Raw genomic sequence first — 25426 nt, 5'->3', positions numbered from 1 at the left:
TTCACAGTTAAGCAAATGAGGCCAGGATTTGGGAAGGCCCTGTGTGGTGATACTAGGGTAGCAAGGAGACAGTGACTTACCGTGATTCTTTATCCTTGAGTGCCAGCCGGGTACTTAGGGTGGCATAAAAGAAGATATTGGCACTGCCTTAAGGCACTTACAAGCCACTACAGATTCCCATCTCAGAAAAGGCTAGCACAGGCTTCTACCAGCTTGAGCAGAAAGGATGCTGTGCTGTTCAGAGATGAGGATCTTCTGCATTTAAGTGTCTCAACTGGATGCTTACACAGCCAGATGATGCAAATGGCCAAATTGGCATCTGCTCAGTCACCTCCACATGGCCAATGTGTCTGGACATCTTCACAAATGCTGCACCAGGAGGCAGCTGTTTTGGTCTACAAAATGGGAGTCTCTACATAACATGACTTCACACACACTGTACATGCAAGGTCGTGCTCTGCAGAGGGCCCCATATTGTAGATCAAAATGGCGTCCTCCTGGTGCAGTGTTTACGGAGCAGGTCTGGACACGTTCAGGGGCAGACCAAATCATCTCTTGGGCTGAATCTGCCCTGTTGGACATGCAGCCCCATCTGCACAACCCCATTGGGGTCACAACCCACAGTTTGGGAATCTCATGTGTTAGTGACTCTAGACTGTTAGGATACATTTACACTGCAACTGGGAGTGTGCTTCCCAGTATGGTTAGACAGACATGCTAGCTCCTTGAAGTTAGCTTGCTAACAACTGCAGTGTAGCCGGGGGTAGCATAGGCAGTGGCTTGGACTAGTCACCCAAGTATGTACTCAGGGAGTCTGGGCAGGTGTGAACACAGCCCAAGCTACCTCCAGCTACACTGCCATTTTTAGCACACTAGTTTGAGCAGAGTTTGCTTGTGTTTGCCTATCTGAGCTGGAAAGCATGTTCTCTGCTGCAGTGTAAACATATCCTCAGAATGGTGGTCTCCTTGAAACACATAGAAACTGTGATACTAACTGTTGTTTTGCTTTATTGGATTCTGTATGTTCTTTCTCAAGGTTACTAAAATCGGTCCATCACAACCCTTCAAAGTTTGGGATTCAGGAAGATAAACTGAAGCCATTTGAGAAGTTGTTGTTAAAACTGGAAGGCCAGTTACTTGATGGAATGATATTTCAGGTAAATAAATTTGGATTCACATGTGTTCCACAGTAATGTCGGGAAGCTCTATCCTAGTAACATGGGACTTAATTTCTAAAATGGTAAGTGTAAAATGTAAAGAAGTTCTAAAATGTAAGTCCTTTGTTTTTCTTTAAACTGGATATGATTTAACTTTAGATATTTTCCTTGCAGCTACAATATTTCTGATTTTGAAAGTATTTGTTAAAACATGAATTTTAATTCCAGCTTCTCATCATACCCTTTAACCATCACCAGGTTGTGCATATGACAAAATAACGTGTGGCTAAAAGGTAATTGCACCTTTGCTAGTATTTCTTGCGATGAAAAAAACCCGAAACATGTTTGAAAATACAGTTTAAATACTTGTTGTTTATAAGCCTCCTGGTAGCCATCTTGCTGGAAAAGTAATTTCATTTGTGACACTGATGTTCTACGCAGATTTGTGGTATTGACAAAGCATAGGACAAATTGTGTGTTGATAAAGTTAGTTGGCACTCAACAGTAAAATTATGCAGTCACAAAACAGTGCCAATAATGAGCCCAGACCTGCGTTCCTATTGAAGTTGCTGGGAATTTTTCCTGAGTAAGAAATGTCAAACTGAAAATCAGGGTTGTAACCAGAATTTCATTGATGTGGACACACTGGAAAAAAGAGGACAGACACATGGAATTAAGTGGCAGGCTGCAACTTTTATTAGACTTTAACGCAAGGAAGGGTGCTACCCTCCCATTACCTAGTCTCACCTATACCAGGTATTTAAATGGCTCCTTACTACATAATGCGTAACTGGCACCAATGTTACATGGCTCCTTTCCAACTAACCCATAATACAGAGTAGGCTGTCTTCAGCCTATCCTCCAGGACTGCTGTCTGATTCCTCCGCCCTTCCCTCCCGCTCCCCGCTCACACCCTCTGCAAGGGGACAGAGGGCACAGCAGGATGGGGATCTTGACTCTCCAAGGCCACAAGGTCTCAGCTTATCACATGAGCCCAAGGCCCATCACCAAAATCCCAGGTCTTTCACCTCTGACAATCATTCATTGTATTCTCTTAAATGCATTGGAAATCGACTGCATGTTGCATTGAGTAAACAGCACCATCCAGTACCTCAGTTAGGTACCATGCACATTCCATACGTTAACCCACTGTGGCTTGTAGGTGCTGTAAGGAAGGCACAAAACTCCCTGGTCCTCCACCTCTATGTCCATGGGAGAAAAAGTTACTTCCTGACCCTCTAAAAAGGCAATTGGCTAGACCTGCAGCATCTGACAGGGAGGTTCCCATTCCTGGTTACGGTGACCAGACAGCAAGTGTGAAAAATTGGGACAGGCTAGGGGGCAATAGGCAACTATATAAGACAAAGCCCTGAATATCAGGACCGTCCCTATAAAATTGGGACATCTGGTCACCCTAGTTCAGATGGGTAGGGTGAGCTGCTGGAAAGGAGCTAAAACAGGCTCCACATAGCCCCTGTGCTAGGCTAAATCCTGGGAGCTGGGAAATGCTGACCAACCAGCACCCCTCTCCCCCAGCTGGCCAATGGGTGCCAGAGGCTCCGAAGGGAGGAGCTATGTATTGTCCCTTGGCAAGTGTCTTCCTCCCTTGCTGCTGAACTATCCACCTTCCACCACCCATCAGTTTCCCCCACCCATTGATGCAGGTGGGTGACACAGCGATGACGCCAGAGCTGCGGCAAATTATGTAAAAAATGAATTGGATTCTATAGGAATGAATTCAAGCTACAAATTCCATGTTATTCTTTTACAATTTAACAATCTTGGATATCTTGACTTACAGGTGTGTAAAAATCTTTGTTTTAAATAAAATCTAACTTTAAGTATGGAAATTAAAGGGACTCAGCTGGTGGGAATCATTGTAGCTGCATTGACTCAGTGGAACTATGTTGAAATACACCAGCTGAGGATCTGGCCCTTAATACTTACATTTGAAATTGTAAACTTAAAAAAAAATTATTTGTTAAACAAGCATGAAAACGAGATAGATATTTCAGGTTATGTTACACTTAGGTCTTTTCTAAGTCCGTGAGTCCCCTCCTCCTACAAATAGCCTCCTAAATGCCAATTGTAATTACATTTTACTGTTAAACACAGTTCAGTTTTTCATTGAGAAGTGCTTCTTACTTTATGGAATCAAATTGCTAGCTATCTGAGAATTTTCCATTTTAACTCTCTCCAATGTCGCACTTATGCAAAGACTTTATTGTATGTTTAATTTAGAGGGCTCAGTGGGAATTTGTTTGGTGTGCAAGCAAGACAGCTTTTTCCCTCCTTGACCAGAACAAAGAACATGAAGAAAATACTAAAACAAAATTATAAGTCTATTAAATATTTTCCAATGCATTCAATATACTTTTCCTATTTCCTTGCTAAGGCTACCATCTCATGTCTGTCGTGTTGTTGAACATTTCAGCTTCATGAGTAACATCCTAAAAACAAGTGAAGCAATAATACCCTTGATGAGCCAACAGCTGTTCAGTAATGGGTTTTGTTCTGGAAATGCCTACTCTCCCACAACTGAGTTGTGTGAATCCCTTACATAAGCAAAACCAGTCAATAACAAAACATAAAGGCCACCTTCATGCTAAAAAAAAATTCTCATCTCTATTAATAATTTTCATTCAGTGAAATAAACCAGACAAAACTCATTAGACCATTGATTTTAGCTGTTTTAAATTAAAACTGTGACTTTACAGATTCATGTTGTGAGACAACCTATTTGCAAGAATTCCAGAGGGGTAGCCGTGTTAGACTGTAAACAGCAAAAACAACGAGAGTCCTGTAGCACCTTAAAGACTAACACGTTTCTGCGGGCATAAGCTTTCGTGGGCCACATCTGATGAAGTGGGTTGCAGCCCATGAAAGCTCATGCCCACAGAAATGTGTTAGTCTTTGAGGTGCTACAGGACTCTTGTTGTTTGCAATAACGATATTCATTGGATGCCCAGGCTTTATGGAATTAGCATTGTAAATGAGCCTTATTTTCTTGTTTTCTTTCAGGCCTGTATAGAACAACAGTTTGATTCTCTCAATGGAGGAGTGGCTGTCTCGAAGAATAGTACTTTTGCTGAAGAGTTTGCACATAGTATTCGCACAATTTTTGCAAATGTTGAAGCTAAACTTGGTAATACAAGATGTGCTTTTTTTCACATTGATTTAATTGTTTGTAAAAGTTTTTATATTGTTTGTCTGGAAGCAGATTTCAAAAATATTTTCTTTTGTGTGTATTATACAAGGTGAACCCTCAGAAATTGACCAGAGAGATAAGTACGTAGGAATTTGTGGTCTCTTTGTACTGCATTTTCAGATTTTTCGGACAGTAGACAAGAAATTTTACAAATCGTTACTGGACATTGGCAAAAAGGTGAAGATTTTGCTGTTTCCTTTAATAATTTTAAAAATGTATTAAAAGCAAAATGAAATGAAATATATTTTAGTTTTTATTAAAATGCAGTGTAGTTAAGTTTTTCAAAAGTAAAACACAATTATATTGAGTACAAAAGGAGGTTGTAGCAGCCTACTCTCCATTTCTTTGCTAGCAGCCTTAATATTATTCTAACTTTTAAAAAGCTTATTTTTGGATAAGTTAACTTTTTTGTTGGTTTTAAATTGAGTTAAAAGCTTGGCTAAGTTACAAAAGTGAAATGTTTCAACTTTTAATAAAGGTAGTTAATGTTCTTGAGGAGAGAAAATATTTTTAATTGTGGTTTTTATATGTGTATTTTTTTTCAAATATTGTGCATTTGGGGGTTGAGGAAAGACTTTGTACCTTAATGCTTGTCCGTAAGATGTTACCATTTCCTGGTAGTGATGGAAAATGGAAAATCTTGACGACAATAGGATTTATTGTAGGTCATTCAATATACATGCACATATAAACAGTGCTTGGCTTAACACATCTGAGAAACATTTACAATAGTCATTCTGCATATTGATGTATAATATAGATTTTTCAAGGCATGAACCTTTTTTTTTACGTAGCACTTGAGCTGCATAGATAACCAACTATTCCTTGTATTAACACTGTTAAAGCTTTGCACTATTTCTGACTTATAACAAATAATTCAAGTAAAAAGTTTCTGAGCTTTTTTGAGGGGGGAATGGTGGTATAATGCTGATTTTTAGATTTTTGCAACAAATTAATTTCATGTCAACCATAATTATTAGGAATTGCTACCCATTTGTTTGATTTTAATTTTTTCTCCTCTTTTGATGCTCTAGGTGCCAGCCATCACATTAACTGCTAATATTATTTGGTTTGCTGATAACTTTCTGATGCAGAAAATGCCAGCTGCTGCCAAACTTCTGGATAGGAGAAGCCATCATGCGATAAAAACACACAGGGAAAGTTTTCTACAGCAGAAGGCTCAGTCACTTACCAAGTAGGTTTTATAAAGGGTTGCACCTTTTGATATACAGCTTATTGCCGTATACAACAAAAATATTTCTAATTGGATATAGTGTTCTTCACAGACTGCCATAAATGTTATGTAGCATTGTTCTGCACTGTTGAACAGTTGCTGTGTTTCTCCCCAGAAGTAGCTGCATCTCAGTGCTACTGAAAAAGTATCAATTAAAAAGTAAAACATCCTCTGACTTTCAGGTAGTTCATCTCTATGCTTTACATTTTAGATTTATACTGGCAATATTACTTCCCTGGGCTGCTGCTTTTTTCATTGGGATCCTCTGGCTGATGTTTTATTAATAGACCAGTCCATACCAGGCTGAATAGGTTGCATAGGGTTTCTGCTGTCTTGGTGTTGATACATACTCTTATTCAAATGAATTTATTTCTTTGTCCTTTTTCTCCCCTTCTGTCTGACGGGCTTCCCCTGAACATTTTTGCCAGAACCATCTATATTTGAAAACACTTCTCACAGAAATGGCCACATCTTTCCTCTTTTTACTGATTCACTGTTGTCTGGGCTTGGAGAGATTTTTTTATTTCCTTTTAGAAAGAACTTGCATGTCATGCTTCCTCTAAACTCTCTCCTTTCAATGGTTCATTTACTTGACAAATAACCATGAGTATTTTTAAGGTTTAAAAGTTAATAGAAAAGACTGTGCAACACTGCAGGGGGAGAAAGTATAAAGCTCCCCCTTACTACTACTTGTGCCACTGGTTAGAGCATGGAGGGGAGAGAACAGGCTCTGTCGAGCTGATATTCCTGCTTGCCTCTAGTCTAACGGGTAGCCCTTGACTGCCTTCTCCCCACCCTATATGCCAGTTAACAGAGCTGAGCTGGCACAGAGCAGGAAGTAATCTGCTACTGGTATGGGCTTCTAGTAAATTACTCCTGCATTCTCCCATATCCTGCTCCTCTTTAGTGTAGCTTCTGCACTGTAGAGTCGATACATACTACAGCAATTTAAGGGATTTTTCCATCACTGTAGTAAATCCACCCCCTTGAGATGTGGTAGCCAGGTCAATGGAAGAATTTGTCTGCATCTACAGTGCAGGTTAGGTTGATCAAACTATATCACACAGGACACAAAATGTTTCATATTGCTGAGTGATGTAACAAGGTTGACCTAAGTTTAGACGTAGGCCAAGCCTGGGAACAAGAGGAGAGCCACAGCAGGAACTCTGAATTTCAGTCCATCCCCAAGTTTGTTCCTAAGGTGGTGCACTGCTCCGTTACTTCTGGCCCTGGGTAAAGTCAGTCTTGTCCTATGGCTGTTAGATTGCAGGAGAAGTTGGAAAAAAAAGACATCGACACTCCTAGATATTCTAAGGATAATGAATCAAATCCAGATTTTCTGTTCTGTAAATTATCCTTTTTTTTGTCTTTGCACACGTTTTTGGACTGCCTTTGGTTAACAGGGGCTATGTGCGTTTAAAAAAATAGCTTTTAAGTTTAATAGTGTAGCAGCAATATGCCAGATACATACTTAGTGTAACTCCATAGCAGTAAAAGTAGTTGCACCAGGTAGAAATTTGTACAAATTTAGGTTTATACTATTGCAGCAGTATCAAATCAGACTTTAGTTTAATGAAGAAAGTAAATGGCCATCCTGGAAGTGAACTTCATTAATGAACATAGATGAACATGATATGTTGGGGGAAAAGTCAAAATAACTTTTGCAAAAAGTTATCATGCCTCAGTCTGTTAGAATTCCTTTAGGATTTCAACAAGCATATGGACAAGGATGATCCACTTGATGATAGTGTACTTGGACTTTCAGAAAGTCTTTGACAAGGTCCCATACCAAAGGGTCTTAAGCAAAGTAAGCAGTCATGGGATAACAGGGAAGGTCCTCTCATTGATCAGTAGCTGGTTAAAAGAGAGGAAACAAAATATAGGAATAAACAGTAAATTTTCCTAGTGGGGAGAGGTAAATAGCAGGGTCGTCCAAGGATCTGTACTGGGACCAGTGCTATTCATATTCATAAATGAGCTGGAAAAGGGGATCAACAGTGAGATGGCAAAGTTTGAAGATGATACAAATAACTCAAGATAGTTAAGTCCAAAGCTGACTGTGAAGAGTTAGAAAGGGATCTCACAAAACTGGGTAAGTGGGTGACAAAATGGCAGATGAAATTCAGTATTGATAAATGCAAAATGTAATGTACTTTAGAAAAATAATCCCAACTATACATATAAAATGATGGGTTCCAAATTAGCTGTTACCACACAAGCAAAATGTTGGAGTCACAATAGATAGTTCTCTGAAAATATCTGTTCGATGTGCAGTAGGAGTAAAAAAAGCTAACATAATGTTAGGAACCATTAGGAAAGGGATTAAAAATAAGAAAAAAAATATCATAATGGCACTGTATAAATCCATGGTACACTTACACCTAGAATACTGCATGCAGTTATGGTCACTCCATCTCAAAAAAGATACGTTAGTACTGGAAAAGGTATGGAGAAGGGCAATGAAAATGATTATGGAGTGATGAAAAAGACTGGTACTGTTCATCTTAGAAAAGAGACAACTAAGAGGGGATATGATAGAGGTCTATAAAATCATGAATGATGTGGAGAACGTGAATAAGGAAGGTAATATCTTTTGTTGGATCCACTGCTGTTGGTAAGAGAGACAAGCATTTGAGCTTATACAGAGCTCTTCTTCAGGTCTGGGAAATGTACTCCGTCTCCACTCAGTTGTGACGCACTGAGTATGTTTCCCAGACCTGAAGAAGAGCTCTGAGTAAGCTCAAGAGCTTAAGAGTCTTTCCTACAGAAGTTGGTCCAGTAAAATATATTACCTCATCCATCTTGTTTCTCTAATATCCTTGGACCAATGTGGCTACAACAACACTAGATACAATTGGGGAAGTGTTGTTTACTCCTTTCACATAATGCAAAAACCAGGTTCACCTAGTGAAATTAATAGGCAGCAGGTTTAAAACAAACACCAGGAAGTACTTCACACAACACACAGTCAACCTGTGAAACTCCTTGCCAGTGGGTATTATGAAGGCCAAAAGTGTAATTAGGTTAAAAAAAGAATTAAATCATAGAGGATATGTCCATCAATGGCTATTAGCCAACATGGCCAGGGAGGCAATCCCGTGCTCAGGGTGTTCTTAAACCTCTGACTGCCAGAAGTTGAGAGTGGATGATGGGATGGGTCATTTGATAATTGTCCTGTTCTGTTCATTCCCTCTGAAGCATCCGGCACTGGCTACTGTCAGAAGACAAGATACTGGACTAGATGGACCATTGGTCTGATCCAGTGTAGCCATTCTTAATTCTTAACTTTTAATTAATTTTTAATGATATCCAGTGTAGTCAGTATGTATATTCTCTAGAACTACGGTATTTAAAACAAATTGTACACTACTGAGTCAAGCATTAATATGGTAACTGATTATATATGTTGGTTTTTTTAATGGTTTAAATCTGGTAAAGCTTTTTACCCTGAAAGAACTGAATTTTTTTTTTGAGAAAGTTTATTTTTGCAGCTTTACTCACTACTTTAATTTTTTTTAAATGTAATGCATCTGAATGGGCTATTCATTCAAGGTATTAACAATGACATCTTATGCAACATGGCCTTCTGTTAAGACCATTGGAGGACTGAAATACCAGGAGACTCAAATTTTAATTCTGATGCTGACTTGGATTCATTGTTGGAGCTTGTGCAAGTTTCCTAACGTCTGTTTCTTAGTTATCCTGCTTGTAAAATGCAGGCTAATACCTGCATTTTCCTTGGGAAGGACTAGCCATTGGTGCTTGGGAATGGAGAAGGGGAAATAGCGTTCAGCTGCTCTCTGAAGTGAGTAACCTGTTTGTTTCTTTCTCTAGAGAGATGCAGTCATATTATGTCTTTGTGAGCTCATGGATGACAAAAATGGAATCTATCTTGTCTAAGGAACAGCGGATGGACAAGTTTGCTGAAGACCTTTCTAACAGATGCAATGTCTTTATACAGGTGGGTGATTTCTTACTATGCTGCTAGTTGAATTATATGTAGTATATTTATGCTGCTTATAGCATTAGGAACTGGGTAATTAGAAGGAAGCTAGTGAGTACTGAAAATGAATCATAGAAATTATGTGGTTGTCTCGGCATTCCCTTATCAATTTTCTCTACAATATGTTCTCAAATGTGTTGTCAAGTCTAGTTCTAAATAGTTCTAGAAATGGGGCATTCCAGGAAGTGAAAAAAGTAACAATATGTCTGACTGAATCTTCACCTGCTGAAGCTGGAATCTTTCCAATGAAGTTTCAGTGGTCTCTCAAGTAGTTCCCATTTCCCATTCAAGTAGTATTTCTCAAGTATACTGTCAATGCTAAGATGCTTAAATTGGGGTTAGGTCCAGGGTCTAATTTAGCTGTATTTATCATATTCTTATTTCTGGCAACAAGTTCCGGATTATTGCCTAATCGTGTTGCACTCAATGACAGTGCTTTGAGATAATCTCTTTAGCATCTGATGCAGTTAGTTTTCTTTTCTGGTCAGAGTGCATAGTTTTGCTGCTATGTGCACATGATTTTTGCATTTATTTTTTGTTTGCGCATTTTGCGTGCAACTTCCTGACAAAATTCTGATTGAAAATAAATCTGAGTTTAATAAAGAATGTATGGCAGACGCACATTAGTGGGCATTATTTTGTAGCAGCTCCTGACTCCTGCCTTTGTTGATGAACACTGCTTATTCCAGGCTTCAAAATCAACTGAATTTTTTCCTTCTGAACTCAGACTATACATGAGAAGTTTATTTTTTCATACTTAAACTCTTCTTACAATGTGAATAAATAAAGAATTAAAGACTCTGAAGATATCCCAATGGCAGAATCTGTTCTTCTTTTTTTGTGTAGTCGCTTGTGATATGCTGTGATATTTTTCTCTATACCAAATTGAAAGTTTCACAGTTAACTTGCTATATTTCTCCAAGTTTTTGCTGCTTTCCATTTGAAAGCTGCTTTTTGAATACTTGAATGCTTTTCTGTATGCAGTTTACATTGATTTAACATTTGGTACGTTTTTATTTCTATGACAGTGATATTCTTCGTGGGGGGGAGGGGGATTCATTTTTTCATTCCTTTGGTTTTTTATTATGAAATTTGGATTTTTAAAAAATGTGTAGAAGCTTATCTCTTGGGGAGTATGCAACCGTTTTTGTTCATCCTAGTCCAATTTCTTAATCTTGATGCCTCACTTGGTTGGTTTAGGGTGACCAGATAGCAAGTGTGAAAAATTGGGACACTTTTGTTTGTTTGCGTGTGTATGGGGGTGTGTGTGTGTGTGTGTTATGGTTGCGTATATAAGACACAGCCCATAATATCGGGAAGGTCCCATAATATTGGGACTTCTGTTCACCCTAGTTGGGTTACAGTGAACTTGAACTGAGATTAATATGTCTGAATGCTTGGTTTATTTATTGGCTTGTGGTTAAATTGTATTGATTGTTTCTAAAGCTGTAGTTGGTTGACTTAATGACATGCAGATTCCTTGGCAGCTTCATAATTATAAACTGACAGATCTTCACTTCCCGTTTCATGAGACTAAACAAGCTTGGACTGTCCTTGAGAATGCTACTTATGCTCTGGAGGAGCTAGTGAAACGGCAGGAATTAATGTTCTGTATGGCTATAAAGAAAATAGAGAATATTTACTTGTCTGACATTACTGTGGAGATTCTTTTTTTTGCCCCCCAATTTGTTTCTAGGGTTTTCTTTATGCTTACAGCCTTAGCACCATCATTAAAACCACAATGAATCTCTACATGTCAATGCAAAAACCTATGACCAAAACCTCAGTGAAAGCCTTATGCAGACTTGTGGAACTTCTCAAGGTAGGTTATAGAATTGGGGTTATGATTTCACCTAAGCATTATCATAGAGCTGGTGGGAGACGCCACATGCAAAGAACTGATGATAAAATGTTTCAAAGTGACTTCTACTTAAAGATTGGATGGGAGGGAGGAGAGGAAGAGAAGGTTTATTTAAAAACCTTCCACAGTTTGCTTTTTATCTCAATCCTGGTTTTTGCAAGGAAAGATGTTCACTGTTTTGAAAAGTATCTTTCTAAAGCTGAGCCGAAACAGAGAAAATACTTAAGGCTAAGATTTTTAAAAAGAAATGGATACCTGAAGTTAGGTCTGAAAACCATGTATGGGCGCCTTAATAAGTGGGCTGATTTTTTGCAAAAGTATTGGGTGTTCAGCATCTCCAGTTAATATAAAATACAAGGGTCGGGAAGGGAAATCCTATGCTGCCATGTGGACAATGTGGTTGGTATAGAAAGAAATTACTTAGATAGCCACTTTACAATTAATACGAACCACTGTGTTTTGAAACTGACTGCAGGCAATAGAACATACATTTTATAGAAGAAGTATGGTTGTGGCAGATTCTGTGACACACATAACTCAGCATCTCCAGCATCAGGCTCTTAACTCTATTTCTGTAGCCAAGGTATGTAATTCAAGTTTCAAAGGATGGAATCTTGTCACCCTCAGTGGTTTTATTTCATCTCTCATTCCAAATCAAAATTATCCACCTGATTCAAAACTATCTGTGGTCTCACTCCACTCTGTTACTGTTACTATTGCTGCTATTAGTATGATAACACTTAAGAACTCTAGTCAATGATCAGGGCCCCATTGATTTAGGCACCGTACTGGCACGCAACAAAGATGACATCCTGTCATGTCTTTCCTCTTCCTTCCCCCCTTGGTACTCTATCTCTCCACTCTTGTATCCACATGCTTCTCTTGTCTTGGCCTTGTTCTGATCTTTTCCTGTGACTCCACAGATGCGTGCTGTTTATTGATTTAGTCTATCTGTTCTTTGCTAAAGAGTCTTTATTGATAACTTTTCCATGAATATAAAATTTGAGCTATTATTTTTGTTTCTCCCATCAAGAAAAGAGTAATTTCTGACAAAAAATACAGTGAGCAGCGTCTGGATGTGCTCTCTGCTCTGGTATTGGCTGAGAATACCCTCAACGGGCCCAGTACAAAACAGAGGCGCCTTATTGTTTCTCTTGCACTGAGTGTGGGCACACAGATGGTAAGTGCAACTATTGCTCAAACACTCACTATTGTATATTAGCTTGTTAGCTGTAAAAAACAACTTTATCACTGAATTGTTGTGATATACTTTAAAAGTAATTATTTTCCAGTTAACCAATAAGTGACTCTGCCTATTTCCCTCTGCTGCTTTTTTTAACAGAAAACATTTAAAGATGAAGAGCTGCTTCCCCTCCAAGTAATTATGAAGAAACTGGACTTAATCAGTGAACTTAGGGAGCGGTAAGCAGCACACAAATGATGGGGTGGAGAGAGGGAAGAAATCAGTATCAGCTAGTATGTTGAGATTTCATGATGCAGCGTATGAGACTTTGCAGGATGTTCTGTGTTCTACACTTAGCTACTTACAGCTGACTCTTTTCATGTAGGTTGTAAACCAGAGTTCGCCAGAATGTGGGCCACAGAATTCTATAATGAAGTCTGTGTCTTCCCTAATGTTTAATAAGGAGGAGTAGCTTGTGGAATACAGGTCCTGTTGAGTGGTGTACCATTCTTTCTGTTTGGTTAGACGTGGATCATCACATCAACTGCACGTTTTGGGACCTATAACCTCCTTGATTTATGCCTCCGTATTAAAGATGAGGATTCCTGCAATATGTTCTATTTTACATAAACACCTCCCTCCCAACCTGGTATAGATTATAACTGGCTGTGAAGTGTTCAGCAATGATTTTGTGTAAATACTGCTATACACAAGTTTTATTCACAGAATTGTGATGGAATGTGAACCTACACATACACTTTGGGCATAGGGGGAAAAATGTCATGTAAACTCTAGCAGTTTATATGAAATTGTACAATTACAGTCATGACACTGTACCTTCTTAATGCTTTATAAACTGTCAGCATTTTCATGTTCAATGTCTACTGCTAGTATCGGTGAGGAGGACGCTTGTATGCATGTGGCATATTCTTTTGTCACTCATGTCCATCATGTGATCAGAGAATAATTTGTCACTCATGTCCATCATGTGATCAGAGACAAGAATAATTCCTTTAGTATAATGATGTTGTAGGAAGCATAAAGATATCATTACAGAGGTTAGGTATGGGATACTTTGAAACAGCATTTTGGTAGCTTGACATGGAGTTTACAGATGTGATCGTGAAAATGGGCATCCATTTATCAGAATTTGCATTTCTTTTTGAAGGCCAGTGGAAGAATAATAAATACCATGTACATGTGCGTCATGAGCATAAATTCTATCAGATAACCTGTGGCGTAGATAATTGTAAAAAAACAAAAGGGGCAGTGCTGCAAAAATACAGTCTTGCTGACATACAGTTCACCATTCTTTTTCATGTCCTTTTGTGCTGCTTTTGGTTTTATTTAATAACTAATATCTTGCATTTTAGAGTCCGAACACAGTGTGATTGTTGCTTCTTGTACTGGCATCGAGCAGTCTTCCCAATTTATTTAGATGATGTGTATGAAAATGCAGTTGATGCATCCAGATTGCAGGTAAATAAGAAATAACTTGAACTGTTCAGTTATAGTGGCTTGCTGAAATGGGAGTTGGGGGTTGTCTGAAAACCCTTATAATTATAAAACAATTAAAAATCACAAGCCCAGTGTTAGTTACAAACACCTGGGGCTGAGATTTCAGAGCATTAAAGAGGTTTTAGACTTCTCTTCCCTTTACAATTAATGGAAAGCATGTCTGATAAACTGCTCTGAAAATCAAAACCAGTACTTTAAATAGTTATTACTTACAACAGTGTGTCTGTCTCTCCTCGCCCTTCCCCTCAATCGTTTCAATTTTAAATTAAGCTCTTTGGCAGATTTAAAAAAAAAGTGGTTGGAAAAATCTTAGTAATCTTTTGGTTTAGTGTGCATTTATTTTTATATTTAATATTTATAAGGTACTTATCAGCTTGATTCCAAAGGATTGCCATAGGGTTTATACTAGAGTTTTATCCCCTCCTTGTGCAATATTGCATAACTAGATAATTGCATGATAACTTTTTTATTAAACTGATTCAGAAGCATCAGATCTTGGCTTTTACCAGGGATGAACCATTGGTCTAGGATGTTAAACTTGGTGAATTGCTTGTCAGATCCACTGTGACAAATCTATGTTTAATCAGTATTTTAAGTAATGGGCTTACAAAAGGCTAGAACTGAATATTTGTTAGTTAATCTAATTATTTGGGAGAGGCAGACGGGGGAGGGCGGCAACAACAGATAAACAATTCAAATTGGCTTATTTAACATTCTTCCCTTAATTGGTTTAGAATAATTGAATCCAAAACAGGATATCAGTCTTCCAATCATTTAGGTTGGTTTTTTTTTTTTTTTTAAAGTTAAAAGCTATATTAGGTTTTACAATATTGTGGTGATTATTCATGTGAAATAAAAAGTGATCCTTGTTCTTTCGATTTAAGATTTTAAACTGTTTCAGTTGGGATCATTTTAGCTTATGTTTGCTAGATATCTTGAGATGTTTGACACATCTGTCTTATGGTTTTGCATATTAGTTTCTTTCTGTTTTTTTAGTACATGTTTAGTGCTTTACGGGACTGTGTACCTGCTATGATGCATTCAAGACACTTGGAGTCCTATGAGGTACTTCTGGAGTGCTATGACAAAGAAATCATGGAAGTTTTAAATGAGGTAATTGCACGTGTTCGGGGTTTACTGTATGGGGGGGGGTCTAATGATCACAATTTATTTTAATTGTGTATTAGTCAGCTTTTATTGACTGAAATTTAGGATTTTATATAAAACATATATAGAAGTCTTTGAGAATGCTATGAAGTATGGTGATAGGTGAGAAAATGTTCATTTTTGGTGCTCAGGTATTTATGGCCTCGTTACTATAGTATCTGAGTAACTCACAATCTTTAATATATCAATCCTTACAGTACTCTTGTGAGTTAGAGAAAGGCTATTGTCTCCCATTGTACAGATACTGAAGCACAGAGAGACTAAGTGACCTGACCAAGGTCACACAGGAAATCTGTGGCAGAGCAGGGAATTGAACTCAGATCTCCCAAATCCTTGGCTAGTGATTTAACCCCTGGACCATTCTTCCTCTTTGTCCAGTCCCACAACATATGTAGCCTACTCTGGGATTCTAGAGAAAATCTCAGACAAAATATATTGAAGATTTTGCTAAAATACATAAAGTCTTACTGGAAATGAATTACACCCTTCTTAGTAAAGCACATCTTTTATAGACTCATTATATAAACCAGGGGTTCTCAACCCATGATTGCAAACAGGCTTTGGCGGCTTGCAACCACCCTGTCCGTCACGTATTGTTGGTCTCATCTGAGCTTTTGTAACAAGTATGGCTTGAATTTGATTGAAGCCAAATGGGTTTTTAAATTAGTTTGAATGGCCAAAGGAAGGGATGGGAGGGTGGGGTGTTTGTGAGAAGTGGACGGGCTCCTGCTTAAATCTAGGTAGGAACCACATTGGTGTAACAAATTGTGGGAGACTTACTTGGCCTCAGAACATTTTAAACACTCCTGATTAGTCACTGTAAATGAGTGTCCCAGAACTGACATTGTCCATTTAGAAGTTGGGCATCTCTTCTTATCCCTAAAAACAGGTAGTTATCCATGTACTGTAGTCCTCAGTTTGAGGAGGACATCAACATGGCTTCTTTTGCGAGTGCAAATTAGAGGCTTAGTCCCTGGAACTCTCTGAAATTCTCAAACAAAGACTTCCTGCTGCAGGTTCACCTATTTCTAAGGTGTAGTCACAGTCACTAGTGTCGTCATCAGCCTTCTTGCTCTTGTAGGCAAATTTCATCTCTATTAAAATAGGATTTTTGAATGGACACTTAGCATCATTTCTGCCACTTCCTTGAATAGCACTTGCTGGACAAATTGTGTAAAGAAATAGAAAAGGATCTACGCCTTTCTGTACACACACACTTAAAGCTCGATGACAGAAATCCCTTCAGAGTTGGAATGAAGGATCTGGCCCACTTTTTCTCTCTGAACCCAATTCGATTTTTCAATCGGTTCATTGACATCAAAGGTAGGTTGCATTTAATATACTTTTCTTTCCATACTTCTCTACATCTCTTTTGTTTATCTGATAACCCGTCTGGTATTCCTTTATTTTCTTTTTGCTTAACTATTTCCTTTCCAGGTTTCTGTGATCTCAGTTGCACCTACTGGTAGCTTCGATATGCAAAAGTGGCATTGGAAGTATAATCCATAGTTACTAACTTTATGGCTCTTTACCACCTCTAATGGCTAGCCTACATATAGATGCTTAGAAGTCTGTTGCTTCTGAGCTAGTGGGCTTGGTCCTTCAGCTCAAGCAGTATTGACTCATGGCTTTTAGATCTAGAGGTTCTGGGTTCAGTTCCCGCAGGTGACTCCACTAGGGCTATTGTTACACGGCCTTTTCTTGGAAAGAACCCAGTTTTCAGTGCCATGTTTGCAGTGATTGATGGATTTTCCTTTTTTTGTTTCAATGCTGTTCTCCAGCAATTTAAGAGCTGGAGTTAATAGTTTAGTCCATGCTTTATTATTGATTTTACAGTTTATGTGACACACTACTTAGACAAGACCTTCTACAACCTAACAACTGTAGCTCTTCATGACTGGGCCACATACAGTGAAATGAGAAACTTAGCAACTCAGCGCTATGGCTTAACTATGACAGAAGCACATCTTCCCAGTCAGACTTTAGAACAGGTACAGTATGTGAGGTGTATGTCTGGGTATTGTATGTGCCACTTTATTCTGGAAGTGTTAGATAATTATTCAAGGCATTGATGAGTTACAGAAACTGAGGAACCCAAAATTAGAAGCCATTTTCTAAAATTTTGGCCTAGACGATTTACCAAAGACTAATAAGTCTGTGGCATAACCCAGGTAAAACTTCTGATTCCGAGACCCATACTTCTTCGTCTTGAGCAGTGAAACTGTGTAATTAACAGTAAATGCTTTTATTTTATTTTTTTTTTAAAGTAGCTATTAATTTGTGAACCTTGAATATAGAGGCTTTTACATTTTTATTTGGAAGCTGAGACAATGGTTCAATTTCTCCCTTTTTGTTTTTCACTCGCTAGACAGGACTAAAGAACCTTAATTTTCAAAAAAGTTTAAAGATACAAGCAAAAAATTGAATTTCAATATGAAACTGACTTTTTAAATCTTAAAAAACCCCAAACAAACCATATAATAAATCTAGGCCTCAAAATGTCTCAGAATAAGTTGCAAAGATATTTCACAAAATTGAAAGGAAAAGTGATGCTTTTCATACATAACTAATTACTTTAGTCTGCTTTCAAAAACACTTTCAGGTAATTAATTTGCACAATTAGCAATTACTTTGAATACATTTGAATGACTCCCAGGAGGCTGTTATAGTAAAAATCCTTAATGGATTATATTGTTTCAGGGTCTGGATGTTTTGGAAATCATGAGAAATATTCATGTTTTTGTATCTCGCTACCTCTACAATCTCAATAATCAGGTGAGGTGTATTCTGTACTTCTCTGGGTAGTTCATACCTGATTTTTGTAGGCTTTAGTTTTGATATGGGATGAATGATGATCTTTTCTTTGCAGATTTTCATTGAGAGAACTAGCAATAATAAGCATTTGAACACTATCAATATCCGGCACATTGCTAATTCAATTCGAACTCACGGCACAGGAATCATGAACACAACAGTAAGTATTTTCTGGACTGTTTCTTTTTAATATGTACAGAACAGTGTCTGAACTCCAGCATTCCCTGATCTTTGTTTTTAATTGTGCAGTTTTTAGTATTGTACTAACGTAATTTTTTTGTATTGAATATAACACAGTAGTCCTAAAGCACCAAACAGTCAAATGTCAAAAGTCTCTTATGAGTTATACAACTGGTAGTTACTATATAAAGTCAGATCTTTTTGCAAAGATCACAGCTGACAACATGTTTAGAAATATCCTGGAGGGCCTCTGAATTGCCCTACAGATGAAAATAAATGTTATCAAACAGAGGTAGTATGTTTACAACACTTTTAATTTTTAAATAAAGGCCCCTGTAATTAGAGTGTCATATATCAGTACTTGTTAAAGTTTGGGTAGGAAGGTGTTTCTATAGAATTTAATTTAAGTTGGATCAGGCGCAATGTGATGCTGATGTCTACTAAGTCAACTTACATAGTTAAGTTGCCATTTTCTACCTTTTAGAATTTGGGAAATGCAAGGTCATTTTTTTTAAGTGGCTTTCTGTGAAATGTTTATTTCGCTATACTTTGGCTGAGATTTGTCATTGACTTTTACTACTTCCTTCTTGCTTTGAATCTAGCCACTGTTCTATGGCAAGGGTTATTAGATAGCTTTGGGTTTCTAAACAGAATGATTGTAGTGATCTTTGGAGTAAGGATGGAGGTAAAGATGAATGCCATCGATACACTGTAAATAATAATACTGTGTTTATTAAGTCTACTAAAGCTTTGCAGATGTTTGTTGCAACCAGAATTTAATCTGTTTATTGCATATTACATATTTATTATAATAGAAGTAATTAAAAAACTTGCTGTAGTGTTAAAGTTTGACTGAAAAATCAAGCTAACCAAAATATTATAAAATTTTGGACTGCCATTCAGTTTCGCGCTATCTGTTTATCCCTCTCTCTCTTTCTGTCCCATTCTTCTTCCTACCAAGCCAGTGCAACATAGGAACTTGATGAGCATTGCATATTAAAGGACAAGCACTTTCTCTAAGGCACCACATACAAAGTGAAAATGATTAGAAATGAGGGTTTTTACTCTTTGTGGCATTGCAGGGAAGTGCTTGCTCTCACAAGCATGGTGCTAATAATGTGTTCCTCTCATATTGGAGTTGCTGGTCTCAGAGATATCAGTGACTGAGAGAGAAGTTATCTTGCAAATCATAGTGCTTCCTGGTCAGGTGGACTCATCCTGCCTTATTCACTTCTGACTTTGGGCTAGATTGTCCATACAAACCAGGGAATGAACCATGGCTTGGGGGGGGAGAAGGGCGGGGGCAGGGTAATTCCACAGGGGACAATATTTTAGAACATTTTGAGCAAATGAAAAGAAAGTGTGAAGGTTATAATGAAACTCTGCATTTAATCTTAGCTACAGAATTTTCTAGAGTGAAAGCAGCCATTCAATAAACTTCACTATGGCCCCTCTTCCATCTGGAATATTTTTATTGTTTCAGAGGAACAGCAGTTGGATACGCCAGAGATAGTTCCTATGCTAGTCGTGGACTTTAAAAGATCAGCCTATATTACAGGTTCCCTTTGTCGCCTCATCAGCCTTGCTAAAGAAAATTAAACCTTCCAACAGAAGATTTACCTTTCTTTAGAGAGATTCAGGTTGAATCTCTTTGAGATCCACAAAACGAGGCAGGCTGTGTTGAACCTTCCCCCTACAAAAATTACATCGTAATATGGAATAAAAGCTTCGAAAAGCTACTGAATGATAATCACTAGAGAAGTATGTTAATTTGAAAGGGTTTTTCTAATTCTGAATTTTTAATTTTACTCTAGGTTAATTTCACTTACCAGTTTCTGAGGAAAAAGTTCTATATCTTTAGCCAATTCATGTATGATGAACATATCAAATCCAGATTGATCAAAGATATGCGATTCTTCAGGGAAGTCAAGGATCAAAATGATCATAAGGTACACTACATGTGGAGTTCTTGGTTAAAAAGTAACTTGATTAAAAACAGTGCTGCCTTGCATTCAAAAGCTGATCTGCACTAAACTACAAATGTCATTTTTTAAATAAAAGGAAAATTATATGTTTATAAACAAGTGGCACCTTCTGGTCTATCAAAATACAGTTTTGCATTGTGTACAAATTCCTGTATTGAGACTGGCTTATCTGATTCTAGTTGCTCACAGAACACTAGAAGGTACTCATCAGCAGACACAACATGGAGTTCTTTGGTATTATAGGGTGGGATACATATATTTTCTTGTTAATCTGATAATGATGTTTGGTGCTGATGTAGTCCAGCGTTGTCCTAAACCTCCAATCCAAATCAAATTTACCAAAGTTACAATAAATGTTCCTGTTTACTTTGTAATAGAGATTACTGTTGAGATTAATACAGAAACTCAATATATATGTACAGTAGCTATCCCTCTCTCTCAAGGCCTTGTGCTTAATTCTCATCTCCCACTACTGTACATCTAATTCTGAAAAATTTGGGGCTTAGTGTTTGGAATAAAAATGTACTATTAACTTCTTTGTATGAAGTTTACTCTTATAGGAAAAGTGCTGTCTGATTTATATAGCAGTAACAGATCTATTCCTTTTTGCAATTTGCACACCTGACCAAATGACACTTTCACAAACTACTATGCACAGACAGGATTACCCTTTCAAAGATAAAACAAGAAATGTGTGTGGATGTTTGTAGGCTGGTGATAGAAGGTAAAATGGTGTTGACATGAAAGGTCAAGCAGATTCTTCAAAGATTAATATTTTTACAAAAAATGTTTCTCTAGTATCCCTTTGAGAGAGCAGAGAAGTTCAACCGGGGCATCAGAAAGCTTGGAATAACACCTGATGGACAAAGTTACCTTGATCAATTCAGGCAGCTCATAAGTCAGATAGGTATACATCACTGTATCTAAAAATATGGTAAAATATTTTATTGGCAAAGGTCTTTGTAATCCTATAACTAAACAGCTTGTTTTACCTATATTTTAAGTTTGAGGCCCAAATTCAAGCCTGATATAAGCAGATTCACTTCCATTGAAGTAAATGGAGTTTTACCTAATTATACAAAAATGGGTTCTGAATGTTTTAATATAAGACTTTATCTAGAGCGTGCATGAATGTTTTTTTTAATTTGCTTTGGGTTCAATTTTCATTTGTTTGGCTGAGACAACGTTCATCCAGGTTGAGTATCTTTCCCACCAAGTCAGAAGTACTCTTAAACTTAGATACTTCAAAAAGTGTTTTGAATGAAATACAAATGCATGCATATATTATAATAGTTACATTTGATTGACTAGTTGTAGTAATTCTTTTGACACACTGATGCCACCAATGGTATAGGCATCTAGAGTCTGATCTTACAAACACTTCCTACCAACTGTATCTTATGCTCAGCAGTAAGTGATTGCAGGATTTGGTCCTTAGTTAAGGAGTTAAAAAATATAGTGCATTTGTGCATAATCTCCCTAGATGAAGCCAGTCATGGCTCATGTTTTGTTCCTCTAGTTGGACTTTGTGCCATTAAACTCTAAAGCATCTCAATTTTTTCTCTATGTAAATAGATTCAGAATATTTCTTTAGTAAAACCATTATGGCTACCTTGTTTTTCAGAATTAGTAGATATTTTGAAATGTGTACATGTAAACATCTAACTGATGTATGTTCCTGTTTTTCTTATTTTTAAAGGCAATGCAATGGGCTATGTGCGAATGATAAGATCTGGTGGACTTCACTGCTGTAGTAGTGCAATTAGGTACCCACATGAATGTATTTCATGCTGCTACTAATATGTTTACATCCCTGTGCTGCCCATTCATACTAATATTCCCTTAGGAAGGTCTGTTTCTTTTCATATATGCATCATTTGACTCAGAGGTGCAAAGAGTATTATGATAAGTATGGCATTTTCCAGAATACCATTGAATCTTTAGGAGGAGAAGTCCTACAGTGAGGAACAAAAGACAAGGCAGCACATTATTTGGCATTTGGCTCCCATTCATGTCAATGGGAGCTAAGGCACCTAGCTCCTTGAAGGATTGTGCACTTAATAAAATAGTTCAGGCTATAGTCTAGGCACTGTACAAATGAGATAGTCACTGCCTCAAATAGCAAAAGACACACCTGTAGGACTTGCAATGAGAGCCAAGAGAAGGGAGCTAACTTAAATTATAATAAGCCCGGAGTCCAATGTATTGAACATTTTTGAGCCTCCATAAGATTGTTGTGCATTCTAAGGAAACAAGTAAAGACATTCTCCCTGCCCTTAAGAGTTTACATACACAGTTAACTCACTCCTTTCCATTTAGAGAATGATTTAGTTTTGAAAAGTGTCTGATACTGTGTGTTAAGGACATTGTATAAGGATACAAAGGAATTGTATCCCTTGTCCTTCAAACTAGTTCAGAATCCTTACATTGCAAAATTGACTAACGAGTTCCTTTAACTACAAAAATCATAACCTTTTATATAGTATAGCACATTACATAGGTGAGCTCTTAAAGGCCAAGATGATTATGTAACATTGCATATAGTGCCATACTGTACATAGAACAGGACACAGTTTGTGCCCTGCAACGATTACAAGGCAGGTGCTATACCATATGATACACCACAAAAAGAGATTGCATCAGATGAGGGCAGTGGGTGGTTTATGTGCAGTATTATGAGACTGGCTGTTTTCTCAAGGTGTTCAGCATGTTTTCTCTTGTTTTGTTAGCTGTGATTTTATCTGGATGGTGTGGAAGTGTAGATCATGGTTGAAAGATACTTTTGGAGGAGTGTGAGTTTGTGTGGCATATTGGATTAGAGAGGATTCTGCAGGCATAACGGCAGAATGGAAGAGAGTGCAGAGAATCTTGTGGAAGAAAGATAGGCAGGCAACATGGCTAAAAGTGGAATTATCAGATCCTGGGTGTGAGAGAGATGGGAGATGTAAACAGAGCAATGTCAGAGCCTTAAAGCAAGGGTGGTTCATTGTGTAATTTATTTATAATTTAACTTAATTGATTCATCAATGAGTAAACCACAGTTGAATGTAAACCTAACACACAATAATTACACAGGTTTGTTCCTGATCTTGAAGATATTGTTAATTTTGAAGAACTAGTGAAAGAAGAAGGACTCTCAGAAGAAACACAAAAAGCAGCAAGGTAACCCGACGTGTTTTGAGATATGGGGAGGCAAACATCTTAGTTACTTTTTAAACTTGTGTTTGGTGCCTTTCTTATTTAAAATATTCAAATGCTTTACAAAAGATAACATTAAATTAAAATATCTTTAAGCAGAAACAATAGGAACTATTGCTTTAGAGATGCTAGACAGAAAATGACATTTCTAAGACTTTAAAAACAAACCCACTTCACTAATCCTATTCCAAGGCCTGTTTAGATATCATTGAGGACTCTGGTGAAATCAACATATGACAGACAGCCTTGGCTGGTGTAGTGGAAGGAATGGAGGAAAATAAGCACTTTCCATTTGGAACATACTGGTGAAATGTGTAGGAGAAAACCAGTTTTTTACTGTATTAGGTTCTTGTCAAAAGCATTCTGTCATGCAGAGAATAACAATAGCTGTGGTGATCTTCTGTATCACTCTTGCTAAAAAGTGTTCTGAACACTGACACATATTTTAAGTGATTCAAGCTTAGATATTTGTTGGTTTTCCTTCCTCATTTAGAGGCATCAGAGTGTGGTCAGCAGTGTGTGAAGGGAATATCTGAGTTGTCAAAACTTTTTGATAGTCATCGTGTGAAGCCTGTCTTAAAACTGAATCTTAAACTGCCCTTTTTAGGGCTACTGAAGGGAGACAAGCAAACCTGCTGCTGTATAGCACATACTCTTACCTGCTGCTAAAATAGGTCCCTTCTTGATGTAAGTCTATGGATATAGCTATATTCTGCTCATCTGTTAGCTGGTTATAGGTCCAGTTAACAAAACATGAGCTTTTTTTATCATTTCTGCTGAGAGCAAATACTAGATTTGCTGTCACTTCATCCAGGTGACGATTCAGAGTTCAACAAGAGGGTTGTTTTGAGGTTGAGGAGAGTTTTACCGTGTTGCCATACATAGAGTTCCACAACCTTTAGTGCAGTCTCGCTTGCTGTACAGGTCTGGCTTAATTCGTTGCTATGTGCTTTCTGATTTGAGATGTAAACTAGTAAAACTTTGCACTTGCTTTCACTCTGCATGTTTGTGGTTGAAGGGAGTGTCCTTGCTTGGAGTGAATCTCTAGAAAATGTGTTCCCATAATTCTTACTTTTTAAAAAGGGTATAGTATGATTTTCTGTGACACAGCTTCTTTCCTCATTCATCAGTAATGGTTAATGTCCCAGACCTTTTGGAATTTGGAGGCAGTCCAATGTTGCTGCTGGAGGCTCCAGGACTAAACCCGGCCCTTCAGCACAGGCCTCTAGATTTTCTGTCTCCAGTGATGGAACAAGTTGGTGGTTCGGTTCCCCCTGAGCATTTTGTTTTATAATTTCAATTTTTATTCGTTTTCATGCAGTAGCAATTTATCTTCCTTCTCTTCCTCCTCTGGATTGAGTATATGACAGTGAGGTGGTTTCAACCACCACGGTAGCATGCTCCTCTCCAGGACACCTTTGCTCCCATTCAGGCCTCGCAGGACTGTCCTGCAAACACCAGGCTAAATTTAAGCAGTGTTTTCTATGTGAGGCAGCTTTTACAGGCTCTTCAGAGGGCAAATTATGCCCTGCCTGTTCTCTGCCAGGGCACAGGGCTCAGACTGGACCGTCATGTCAGGTCCTCACATCTCAGGAGCTGCAACTCCAATGCAGAGAGTATAAGGATGAAGAAGATGCTATCCAACCAGCTTGTGCGGTAAGTCCCCCAGTAGACCAGAGGGAAGGGGGAAAACCTCCTGAAAGGATCCAAAAGTGATACTTAGGGGTAGATCTTGCAACCCTGAGATTCTGGAACCCCAGAAGCCAAAAGCTAGTGTCACCTTTGCAAGGTAGCAATTAGTATTGTTAATGAGCAATTGGGGTGAAAACTGGGTCAAACTCCCTCTCCTTTGACTTCCACCCTCTTCTCTGAAGGAGCGTTTGCTGGGGCTTTTCTCCTACACAGAGTCTCTTGGTAT

General features: G+C 37.9%; 1 protein-coding gene across 3 annotated transcripts in view; it reads left to right on the top strand.

The window, feature by feature from the left end:
- Positions 1 to 25426, top strand: part of WASHC4 (WASH complex subunit 4) — a 56621-nt gene that overhangs the window by 17120 nt on the left and 14075 nt on the right. For all 3 annotated transcript variants that reach the window (XR_010917657.1, XM_067536189.1, XM_067536188.1), the window contains exons 10-28: positions 1037 to 1157; positions 4179 to 4302; positions 4415 to 4542; positions 5400 to 5560; positions 9434 to 9560; positions 11299 to 11424; positions 11939 to 12046; positions 12497 to 12643; positions 12806 to 12885; positions 14020 to 14125; positions 15161 to 15277; positions 16486 to 16654; positions 17168 to 17322; positions 18032 to 18106; positions 18201 to 18305; positions 20140 to 20274; positions 21109 to 21217; positions 22010 to 22076; positions 23386 to 23472. Coding sequence is in view for 2 of the 3 variants with exons in the window: in XM_067536189.1 (XP_067392290.1) it covers positions 1037 to 1157; positions 4179 to 4302; positions 4415 to 4542; positions 5400 to 5560; positions 9434 to 9560; positions 11299 to 11424; positions 11939 to 12046; positions 12497 to 12643; positions 12806 to 12885; positions 14020 to 14125; positions 15161 to 15277; positions 16486 to 16654; positions 17168 to 17322; positions 18032 to 18106; positions 18201 to 18305; positions 20140 to 20274; positions 21109 to 21217; positions 22010 to 22076; positions 23386 to 23472 (2247 nt within the window). In the remaining variant the exon portion in view is untranslated. The remainder of the gene's footprint in view (positions 1 to 1036; positions 1158 to 4178; positions 4303 to 4414; positions 4543 to 5399; positions 5561 to 9433; positions 9561 to 11298; positions 11425 to 11938; positions 12047 to 12496; positions 12644 to 12805; positions 12886 to 14019; positions 14126 to 15160; positions 15278 to 16485; positions 16655 to 17167; positions 17323 to 18031; positions 18107 to 18200; positions 18306 to 20139; positions 20275 to 21108; positions 21218 to 22009; positions 22077 to 23385; positions 23473 to 25426) is intronic.

Source organism: Emydura macquarii, unplaced genomic scaffold (assembly GCF_026122565.2).
Source record: "Emydura macquarii macquarii isolate MOO-44397 ecotype Brisbane River unplaced genomic scaffold, CSIRO-AGI_Emac_v2 contig_3530, whole genome shotgun sequence".
Taxonomy (NCBI): domain Eukaryota; kingdom Metazoa; phylum Chordata; order Testudines; family Chelidae; genus Emydura; species Emydura macquarii.
The sequence above is the reverse complement of the archived record's forward strand: the minus strand, read 5'-3'. Positions and strand labels throughout refer to the sequence as shown.